This window comes from Canis lupus, chromosome 25 (assembly GCF_011100685.1).
Source record: "Canis lupus familiaris isolate Mischka breed German Shepherd chromosome 25, alternate assembly UU_Cfam_GSD_1.0, whole genome shotgun sequence".
Classification (NCBI taxonomy): Eukaryota; Metazoa; Chordata; class Mammalia; order Carnivora; family Canidae; genus Canis; species Canis lupus.
In genome coordinates, this window is record NC_049246.1 from 40,145,387 (window position 1) to 40,157,342 (window position 11,956).

Genomic DNA, 11,956 nt, shown 5'->3' on the forward strand with positions numbered 1-11,956 from the left:
TCACGATGCCAGGCACAAGGCAAAGTTCAATGTCTATTTGCCGAAAGAATGGGATGAATGAATGGTCATTTGCTGAATGAATTGCAGATAAGCTCATATGACAAGAGGAGTGAAAAAATTAGCACCTTTGAGACATAGCTGTTTCCCTGTGGATTTCTTGGCAACTTATAAAATGGTGTCTGCAAGAAGAAATCTACTTTTACCTTCTTTATAATTCAGCATTTTAACTAATTTAGTCAGATGTGACCCTCACCCTGGAGAGGTTTTCCAGAGCTACAAATACTGCTTCGCATTTTCCTCTGGGGAAAAGGCCCTGGTTTGGGAAGCACCTGCGTTGCCAGCCCTAATGTCTCACCACCGACAAGGCTGTCTCCCCTTTGGTAATGACCTTGATCCTCTCAAGTGCAGCGTAGTCTCACATTTGCTGAGCTCTGCGGCCGCCTGGCCTCAGTTCACGCTGGGTCGCAGAGCTCAGCAGTCTTCGTTGCTATGGAACTGAACTCCACATGAGGAGGCCAGAGGCTCTGCTGCAAATCACTGGCAGTTTAATGAGGTGACCGACCAGGGCAGATACACCAAAACCTACCTTCCGACCCACACTGCTGCTGGGATTCCCCGGTGAGGTTCTGCATACCTGGCCTGTTTGGAAAAACAGCATGTTCTCTACAACATAGCAGGCAAATATATGACTGTTTTCTCTCCTTCCTTCTCCAGCATGAGTGCAAGATTTAAAAGAGAGGGATCGACCAGCATAGTGAAAGTGGGTTAGTTAGTGTTGGAGTCATTCTCCCATACGGATACAAGCTACCTCTCCCACTGTGATTATTAACGGACCAAAGAGTATTAAACGATAGGCCTGTGTCCCTCTTGGTTTCCCACGCCCTGTACAGAGATACTTCCTCCAGCACCTACACCTGCAGATCCATCCTTTTCACTTTTGCAAGCTTTTCATTCTTCAGAAATCAAGGTTAATATTCCTGACGGGGATCACTTTAACAAGCACAGCCGAAGTTGTAAACAGCGGGTGAGCTAAACTGTACTGGGAAATGTGTTTGTTGGGCACTAGGTTTTCTCCACTTTGGGGTTCTGAGGCCTTTACAGGACAAACGCACTGTCCAGCTCCCCACAGTCCCCAAGGCCAACGTCCCTTCCTCGGGGTTCCTTACTCTGGCTACCTGCTGTTTTCTGAAAACACCTGAGATTTACCTAGGCAGGGTTTCATTTCTCAGAGAATTCTCCAAAGGGGACAAAATGAGCTAGGGAGTGCGTTCTTGGAGGAGAAAGATGTGGAAGGAAAAGAAGAAAGAAGAAAGCAGAAACCAAAAATCTAAAGGGGTGGTGACAGATCAAATTTGTCAGTTGTCATTGGAATCTGCTTACACCAAAATATAACATAATTAACTTTTGTGAACTTTGGGACCTAAGAATAATTGCTCTGTGCCATTTATCAGGCTGTAGTTATAGAGTGTACTAGAATACAGCTGTGTGAGGGATAAAGAGATAGAGTTCTAGAACTTTGTGTGCAAATAATTTAACGACGAAAAATGTTAATAATTAAAATCCCTCAAGCAAATTCCATTTTTATCGTGGAATGCAGGGTCTTAGGAGTGTGAGGGAGAAAAGAATGAGATTGTGGGGCAAAATACTTGTACATTTTTTAGTGATTTAAAATTTCCACAGGAAACACTGCTTTGATAATGTGTGATTTTAAGCTTTCAAATCACAAAAACTAAGACAGGTCTTGAATTTTAAGCCATTTGATCCCTTGGGTAAAAAATCACCAAATTACAAAGTTCTTAATGGAACAGTTTACAGTTTGACAGTTGCTAGACTTCCTTGAATGAAAAAGAATATGGATATATTTTACACTTTATTCTGGGAAAAGCTTATAGAAAGCGTCCTTACCATCATGCTAACTGAAGTGGAACTTGTAAAAGGTCCCATCCTAGTCTATAAAGACACATAATTCTCCCTGCATGGAGGTAGCCACTAAAAACATGAAGATTCCTCCACTGAAATTAGTAAAGAAAACCTTCAAATCTTGCCCAATGCCACCTCATTTATATCCTTAAAGAGAAACTATCATGAGGTTAGGGGAAATGTCAGGGTGTGACTGCAAAATATTTTGGAAGCCAATTATATCGCTGTTGTATGTAAAAGGCCATGCCCACATCATAGGACCTAAGGCTGTTAAGGCCCACAGGGACCAGCCCCATAGCACAAACCCTTATTTCCCAGGTAAGACTCTGAACCCAAAAGAAGCCACAGGCATTCCAATCTCCCACCCTCCACCGGGAGCTCTTTCCCGAACCCTTAAAAGGTCCTGTTTGCTGCCACTGCTCAAACTACTCATTTCTGGCAACTACCTGAAATCACAAAGGAATTTGAATTTACATGAGATAATGCATTTCATAACAGGTTTGAACGATGTGTGTGCGTGGGTGGGGAGGACCAAGGGACTCCCTGCTAAATCTGTTCCCCCTTCTCTTAGATATGGCAGGTGTCCCTGCAGGCAAGCTACAGGCCAGCATGGCCACCCACCCAGGCTCCCAGTCCTCGCCAGGCTGGAGTCTGGGTTTTAATGTATTGATTTATGGGTACAAACTGCCTTTTATGAGCTATCTACTGTGATCATCTCAAAGCAATACAAGAAATTGATGCCCCAGTTCTTAAGGGGTGAAACAGAAGTCAGCAACTTACATTCTAGAGTGTCCACTGAAGGCCAGGACCCAGCATAAACATTCTATCTGTGTCCATATGACCACCTTGAAGGAGTGCATGCTTGTCATCTCAGCAAGAGGGTCAGGTGCATCCACATTTACACCCAAACAGAGCTACAGGCCAGGGTAGGAGCAATACCAGAAAAGGGAACTGGGTCCCTGCCAGGGGCATCAGCATAGCCAGGAGGTATTGGAGGGGATGCCTTGGAGACCTGGGGTCTCCACTGAACTCCCTTGGGGAGAGCAGGAAAGACAGAAGCAGAGTGCCAGTGGGAAGAGATTCCAGAAAACGGTAGGCAAGTGGGAAGGTTCAGATTATGCTCATGGGAGAGTGAGTGGCCCAAATGATGCAGCTGGAGGGAGGCCACAGGGAAACACACATGATCACTGGTGGAAACACATGTTGAAGCTAGACTGGGAGACTCCAGGGTCCACCGATGAAGCTGAGCTTCCCTCTGCCAGAACTGAAGGAACCCATCCTTGGGTCCCTGCCTTCACTACACCCCAGCTCCACCTCAAACTCACCCACCTCAAACAGCGTGGGTCCCCAGTTCAAACCCTACCTCCAGTCTGTCCACTGCGCGGGGCCAGCCTGGCTTCCCAGCAGTTGCTCCAGACACAGCAGTTTTGATTTGAGGCTTAAACTACTCACTCAGGCATTCATCCCTAAAAGGGGAATAATTTCCTTCTTAGGAATGCCTGGCTGTGCCACTAATGGGCTGCGCCGCCTGGGGCGGATCCTCAACCCTCCGGAATTCAGGTTATTCCCATTTCTCCAGTCCCCCTGGAGCTGTCACTGCAGCCCCAGAGACAGTATGTGAGTTGGCCGGCTGCTGGGCACTGGGGAGCACCCACCTCCCACACCACCTCCCAGTTACGCACAAGCCAAGCTCCCAAACTCCCAGCTGGAAACCTCTGCCAGCAACTTGCAGCCCCCACATGGGAGCCATCTGTTTCGGGAAGGGCAGAGGTGGACCGCTGCTCTGCATTCTGATCTCCCTGGCCACCCAGGAACAGGGACAGAGACCCTGCCTGCAGCCCGTCCCGTGAGCCCCCGTAACCCCTGGCACTGGACGCTGTGTTACGGGACGCAAGGTGCATTGCCTCTGATGGCCAAACACCCAATGCAACAGAAGAGAAAGGGCTAACGGTGTAAATACAAGGAAGCCAAGGCTCGGGCAGCTCCAAGTGCCCACCCCAGTTGGCAAAGTTATGACAAAAGTCTGGAGTTTGAGTCTGAGTGTAGTCGTCTTCTCGTGATCGTGGGGCAAATGCTGAAATTGAGGTCACATACCAGGGGGTGGCTCCTGTCCCTTCCATATACCAGCAATTGGAAATTCAGGTTTCTTGGACAGAAAGCTGAAAATATTAGTCACAGCGGCCTCCCAGAGCTGCTGTGGGATGAGAGCAAGGTTGCTCGACCTCAGCCCGGTTAGCACGTGGAGACAGGGCAGGTTTTGGTGTGTGTGGGGGCTGTCCTGGGCATTGCAGGTGCCGAGCACCACCCCTGGCCTATACCCACTAGACACCAGTGGTGTCCCTGCCATCCAGTTGGGCCAACCACAAGATGTCTCTAGACATCGCCACATGTCCTCACTATAAACACTCTCAGCCTCATTTAAATCATAGCTTTTCCGGCAGCCCTGGTGGCCCAGCAGTTTAGCGTCGCCTTCAGCCCAGGGCCTGATCCTGGAGACCCAGGATCGAGTCCCATGTCAGGCTCCCTGCATGGAGCCTGCTTCTCCCTCTGCCTGTGTCTCTGCCTCTCTCTCTCTCTCTCTCTCTCTCTCTGTGTGTGTCTCTCATGAATAAATAAAATCTTTAAAAAATAATCAATCAATCAATCAATCAATCAATCAGAGCTTTCCCCCAAGCAACTGTTCCTCTTTATTTTTTGGTGCCCTCACCCTCTTCCTCTCATGATCCATTATTCTTGAGTCTCAAGCTCAAAGGGCCTTAAAATGTAGATGCACTGGTGTCTTTTCCTTATTCTTTTTTAAAAGATTTTATTTATTTATTCATGAGAGACACAGAGGGAGAGGCAGAGACACAGGCAGAGGGAGAATCAGGCTCCCTGCAAGGAGCCCGATGCGGACTCGATCTCAGGACCCCGGGATCACGACCTTAGCAAAGGCTGATGCTCAACCACTGAGCCACTCAGGTGCCCCTCTTTTACTTCTTATTTATACGATCTTGGTATGTTTATATTTTTTTAAAAATCTCACACAAAAGCCAGGCTTCCCACCCCCACTCCCAAATAATGTGTCCGTTTATATGGAAAAGGCTAACGCACTTCTTAGATTGCTAGCTTTTAGCATCCTTAGGTTTCAAGAGAATTTCTGAGACATGATTAATCTACATAACATTATGTTAGTTTCAGGTATACACATAATAATCTGATACGTGAAAAAAAAATAAAAATAAAATAAAAAAATAATAATAATCTGATACGTGTATATATTGCAAAATGATCACAGAGTAAATTTTGTTATCATCATCGCACAGCTACTGGTTTTTTTTTCCCTCCTTGGGATAACTTTTAAGATCTACTCTCTGCAACTTTCAAATATACAAAGCAATATGAACTAAAGTCACTATGTTGTACAAAAGACTCCTAGGACTTACTTATTTTGTAATTGGAAGTTTGTACCTTTGGTTTTTAAGTTCTATCACGGAGGGAGCTTGAAAGAGCTCAAGATAAATTCTGAGCTCTTTTTTGAAGTACTAGAGAGACAAAGCAGTTTAAGCAGAAGGGGACTTGCCGTCGCATCAGTTCAATAAGGTAGCTGCTTTCAGGAGGAGAGCTGAACACAGGAGCCCCTACGTGTCGCACACGTCTCATGTGCAGATAAAGCCAAGCTATGGGGAAAAATATATGGTCCCTTCTCTCAGGAGATGTTTTGCATCCCCGTAGACTGATCTTTACTGAATTGTGGTTTTTGAACATCAGGCCCTATAGGACTGATGTGGACATGTTTCAACAGAATCACTGAGCTGACTCAGAAACTCTCCGAAGTTTCTGAAGCATGCTCTTTTCTTGCAAGGTTCTGGGAGTATGTTTGATCTAATGCTCCAGCACCAATGAGTTAGTGGGCTGCCAACTACTGCTGTCAGAATATAAGGGAGGGCCCATAAATGTTCAAGTGACCTGATACACAGTGGCCTAGAGGGCTCTTGTGCACGGCAGGACAGAGAAGCCAGTGTAGTCAGCCGGAGCGCCGTCCGGTGTGGACTTGAGCAAGACACTACACCTCTCTGAGCTTTGATCTTCTGTCCTGCAAAGTCAACACGATAAGACGGCAAGAGAGCTGTCGTGAGGAATCGGAGAGCTAAAGCATTTTGAGTATGCAGAGCAGTGCCTGGCACATAAGAAGCACACAATAAATGCAGCTATCATTTGAATTCTAGAACACGATTCTATGTGATTTCAATAGGCATTATCCTAAAGAGTCTTGCAGTCCCATGTCCACATATACTACTTTATATAAGGTTAAACAAGCCTTCTTTCCCCTCTCCCTCACTGCATCTCATACTTCTCAGGGCCTTTAAAATGCTGATATGCAACCTGAGTTTTAAGATGGTGGTGACACAGTATGTGCCATTTGACACAAGGACCCTTTTTGCAGAAGGCAGCTCCCAAGACCAGGGTTGCATAAGACACTGGGTGAATCACAGCTTGCAATTCTAAGTGTGACATATAGTGTAATAGCATTGGGATCTCTTATCAGAATCTACAGAACTTTAATCGTGAAATATAGAAACAGTGACCATTACCAGAACATTCTGAGAATCTGCGACTCCTCAAGCCAAGCATTCACAATGGCTCAAATTTCAGTATGCCATCCATGTGGATCTTTTTTACACATTTGATTGTGGTAAGGACACTTCATATGACATCAGTCGTCTCAACAAATTTTTTAAGTGAACATTGCATTGTTGCTGACTGTTGTTAGATGTTGTACAGCAGATCTCTAGGGTTCGTGCATCTTGCACCCCAGAAACTTTACACCCTTTGGTTAGTAGCTCTGCATCTCTCCCTCCCACTGTCTCTCTGTCCCACCATCTGTGCTGATTTTTCCATCACTTACCCGAGACCCTTTTTCAGGAAAGCAATGGCACACCGAGCAATCTCTTCCTCCACAGGGGCCGACAAACTTCTTTCCACTCTGGAAAGTGAAGCATCTGGTTTAGTAAACCGGTATTGCACACTGAGCTGGGCACATGATGTGTACATGACAACGAGCACCTTGGTTTACCTAACCCACGAGAATTCCACAGTATACTTTTACCTCTGAATCTGTGAGAAGAAAGGACTAATGTTGATGTATCAAGAAGCAAAGAACTTAGACTGTGGCTTGGTGAGAGGGCTGATGATTATGTCAGCAAAATAAAAGTTCCTGTGAGCTAGCACTAAAAAGAAAAAAGAAAAAAAAAAACCTTCTATAGCCACTTTTCTTTGGCCAGAATCCTGCAAGGTCTCTCTCCTGGCAAGACATTTACTAAGTTGTGGATGATCTTAGAGTATAAAACATATGGTGAGGAAAACTGTAAGTGCACCATGGTGTCTCACTGAAATTGTAAATTTGGCTGCTTTACAGGACCCTCTGGCTTCCCCTCCAAGACCATGGAGTCCTTCCTAGTCACTGCTCTCAGCTCAGCCTTGGACTTCACATGACAGCTGTTTCCTGCAAATTGCTCTAACTCCAAGATGGTTCTTCTAATGTGTCTCCCAACCAGAAAGCTCCTGAACTTGAATAATCTGGGCTCTTTCTCCACTTCTCTTTCCTAACTTCTCTCCAACATTCTTTTTGAAGAGGTACTCCACACTCTCATATTTTCTTAACATTCATGCTTCCTCCAGACACACACACACACACACACACACACACACACACACACACACACGCCCTTTGGGAAGAATCAGCCCCTTGTTCTCACAAATCCTCATTGTCTGTATCCAGAGTCATCTGTCACTTCAATACAAGCGCATAATCCCAGAGTAACTGTTTCCATAAGTAGATCCCTTAACGACAAAACAGCCACCATGATGCACCTGCGCTGACAATGAACACTGAGCATTCCTTCAGAGCCTGGGGCTGCGGGTTGGGAGGGAGTGGTGGCAAAAGCAGCTCTAGGTGCTGGGAGCTGAGAGTGCAGATAGGAATATTGGAAAGGCACTGGGGATAAACTTGGCCTAGTTCATGATATTGGCTGGTCCAGCCCTCACTGCAACGTTTATGTATTAACCACACATCTCTATGACTACTAGATCTTTCACACTCAAGGCTATAAATTTAGGCCTTTATGCCAAAGTATGATGGGGAACATAAAACATTTGAACCAGTATTTATATTCTGATGGAAGACCTCCATCCATACACACCTATGTGCATAAGTCGTATATGTAAATACATCTGAATATGTATAAATATGAATACACACACATATAAATATACACATGTATATGAATATGTGTATGGGAGGGAAAAGAGTCTATCCAGAATGTATTTTTTTTTTCAATCACGCAATTTAAACCTTTTTTTCTGGAAAAATATGCTCAGATGCAAACCAAAAATCTTTAAATTAAGCATTAATAAAATAAAAAGACATTAATATAAACAAAACTCTTTAGGGTCATTGAAAGCATACAGGAATGTGAACCTTGACAAGAATTAAGTTAAAAAATGTATTTGAAGTTTCAGAAATATATGCCTCTTGAGTTTTGAGTCACATTGTTATCTGTGAATACAGAAACATCAAGTTCGAAACTCTGATAAGGTGGAAAAAGAAAAAAAAAGAAAAGAAATGCCCAGGTCCAGGACAGTATGAAAACACTTAAAATAACTAGTCTGAACACTTGGGTTCATTTAAGGTTGGGATTCATTACTTGTGTTCAGTGAGATATCAAAACAACCAGAAAAGAAGGTCAGTTGATTAGCTGGCTTGATAATAAAGGCAAGTTTGTTCTTTCATTGTTTGTTTGTTTGTTTTTACTTAATTGTGCCAAGCATCACAGAGATGTTTGTAGCAAAATTACATTTCAGGAAAGAATCGGTTTAAAATAAATCAGCAGAGTCTAATAAAGGAACAGAAATAGTTCCCTATAAAGCTTTGGTACTGATGAAAGAAAAAAGAGGTAATTTTAGTCTCTATGAATTTCTTCTACATTAGACATTTCCCAATAAATGCCACCTTAAAAGTGGGAGGTGTTTGTAGAGGACAAAACTGCACTTCAAAAACGGATCATATAAACCCATTTGAAAAAGATAAAGACATATCTCAGACAAGGCAACATTCGAAGTGCAAGCCACATTCACCAGGAACACACCGGCATTCTCAAAAATTAATGTTATTCCTCAAAGAAAAAAGAAGTTCCTATCTGTTTTATCTCAGATTTTTTAAAACAAATGTATGTGGAATAAAATGTTTGAGAAATAAGTTACTGATTTCTAGACTAATAACCAGTCCTACATTTGCACCTCTATTTTTTTGTTTGGAAAAACATTTGCATATGATTAAAAATTCAAACAGAGCAAAAGAGTCTAATAGGAGAAGAAATGTTCTTTTCCAACCCAGACTCCCCGTACCCTCACCGAGACACATTCACTGTCCTCAGTCAGAGTCTGGGTAGTTTTGAACATGCTCACACCATGATCAGAGATGTGTGCACACACACACATGCACCTGTGCATGCGCATATGCACATGTACACACGTGCACATGTAGACATATGCACATACACAGGTACATGCATACACATGTACACACACATACACATGAGCCCAAGTACACACACACAAACTCACTGTTTTGTGATTTGGATCTTGTTTTCTTTTTACCAAAATGGCATATATCTCCATAACTTTCTGTTTTTTCTTAATCAGACATCTTCAAAATCATTCCAAGTTAATAGAATGGCTCTATAGCTTGATTAATCAGTCCTTCTTAGCTATCTCCCTTCTTTTGTTTCTGAATGCTCCCCTGCAATCAATATTCTTGTGCATTTTCTTTATACCCAAGTTAGTATAAATACATATGATAAATTCCAAAAAGGGAAACCCCTGTGTCAACAGGATTATGCATTTGCAATTCGGGTGGAGAATGCCAAGTCGCTTTCCATACATACTGCATTGATTTATATCACTATCTTTAAAACCCAACTATAGTATGAGCTATTTTTTTGTGTGAAATCTCTAAAACCTATTTTTCAAGAATTTTATTCACTCATATGGGACATGAGGAACAAAGGAAGTGAAATTTAAAACTCTGTAGACTCTTATAATTAGAGAAAAAAATACATAATACAAAAAAAAAACTTGAAGAAATCAGGTAAAAAAAATCCATATATATTTCAATGTAGTTCCATCCATTATTTCAGATGATGGTCTCAAATGTGTGTGAACTAAATGAAGCAAGTCTTATTATCCCTACTTGGGGAGAGCTTCTCATTCCCTGACATGTGTGCTTTTTCTTCCTAACTCATAGGAAAAGGGGAACAGAAGGCACCTTTCTATTTTGATTTGCTTTGAAAAGACCTATGTTAACTTAAATCACAGAAATTGTATTGAGTAAGTCCAAACTAGAGAGGATAGACAGATGAAGATGTGCTGAATAAAAGGACTTAACCAGTTCAGTTGTCTCAAGGTCTACCTGAGTTAGAGGCACTCCATAGTCTGATTTCCCAGAACCATGCGGGGTTGAGTTTAATAACTCAGATTCCTCAGTGAGGAAGCAGAAGAAAGAGATCTTATTACAGAATATTCTAGGCATATCTGTCTCCAGAATTAAAATATTCACATTTAATCTTATATTTCTTGATTTAATCTTGAAGTGCCTCAGCTGCTTCCTGCCCATCTCCATTTTTTTAAATTTTATGTTATAAAATAAAAAAAAATCTCCAATACCTGGGTAACTTGGTAAGAAGTATTTACTGTAAAATAGGAAAGAAACCTCAGAGTCCACCTAGTCCAATGCTTCATTTTGCAGATGAGAAAACTGAGTCCTACAGAGTGGCTTGTTTGAAGCAAAAAGAGTTATAACGGGAGTAATGCATGCAGAGCTAATGAATGTACTTACCCCATATGCATGTTGTACAGAAAAGAGGATAAATATAAGTGACCTATGAAACAGCAAAAATGTAGATTAATTTAAACTGTTCATTTTCATGCAAAACAAACTAAAAAGAGAGAGAACAAAGAAATAAATCCCAGAAAGCTTCTTTTTATTTCTAATAGGCTGCTGTCATTAGTGACAATATTAATGTTATCCTCTCTGGCTGTCACATTACCTTCCTTCTTGCTAATTAGTCAAGTACTCACAGTCCTTTAGTGGGGTTCTCACTGTGCCTGGGACCCCGGGTCCACCCAGATAATCCAGAGTAATTCTCCCCAAGGCCAGCTGATTAGCCACCTTAGTGTCATCCACAAGCATAATTCCCCATTGCCATATAACAGAACATATTCTCAGCATCCAGGGATTAGGATGTGGACCTTCTCAGGGGCTGTTATTCTGAGTATCATACTCATGAAGTGCCCTGTCCTAACTCAGCTAATTGCAGGGCCCCTGCTGTGCTCTGGACATTAGGAAGGTTTTTGCTATTCAAACCTAGTAAGAAAGCAAGAATCTGCAGCCTTTAGATGAGTGTCTTTCCCATTGGTGATGATGTGGGTGCAATTCAGGAGAGTAGAGCGAATTGGTATTTAATAAAAATGAATCACAAAAAAGTAGCATAATGCACAGGTTTCTGGAACAATGTGGCTTTTTGACACATGAAATGTTGAGACAATTCATAACTATAAAACCAACATTTAGAATAAATTATTGAATAAAAGCAAGTGATCGCACTAAGGACACTCACCAGGGATCTCTGGCCAAGGGCTTGATCCACCTGAATGAACACTTTACTGATGCCATGTGCATGGATTACCTCACAGTCAAGTCTTGGGACTTAAAAAAGATTGTCAGGTTTCTCTTCTCTTCCAGAAGACTCTCACTTATAAGTGAGGTTCTATGCCCTGGGTTTAAAGTTTGTATATGTTAAATATAAATACATCTCTTAAAACACAATATGCATCAATGTTGAAAATAATTACTTTCATTATTCATTGTAATGGAAATATTTTTAAAGGGGGAATTCAATTGTTTTTGATGAAACGATCTTACTGATGATTAAACTGAATAAATATCAATTTTATATTTAGAAATTAAAAAATAATTTCCAGTTATTTATGTCAAATA

At 42.2% G+C, this 11,956-nt stretch overlaps 1 protein-coding gene across 1 annotated transcript in view; it reads right to left on the reverse strand.

Moving 5' to 3' along the window:
• Positions 1 to 11,731, reverse strand: part of COL4A4 (collagen type IV alpha 4 chain) — a 104,290-nt gene extending 92,559 nt beyond the window's left edge. Inside the window, 3 exon segments of the mRNA NM_001031818.1 lie at positions 6,809 to 6,886; positions 10,796 to 10,838; positions 11,577 to 11,731. Of these exon segments, the coding sequence (NP_001026988.1) occupies positions 6,809 to 6,886; positions 10,796 to 10,838; positions 11,577 to 11,638 (183 nt within the window). The 5' untranslated portion in view covers positions 11,639 to 11,731.
• Between the last annotated feature and the right edge of the window lie 225 nt (positions 11,732 to 11,956).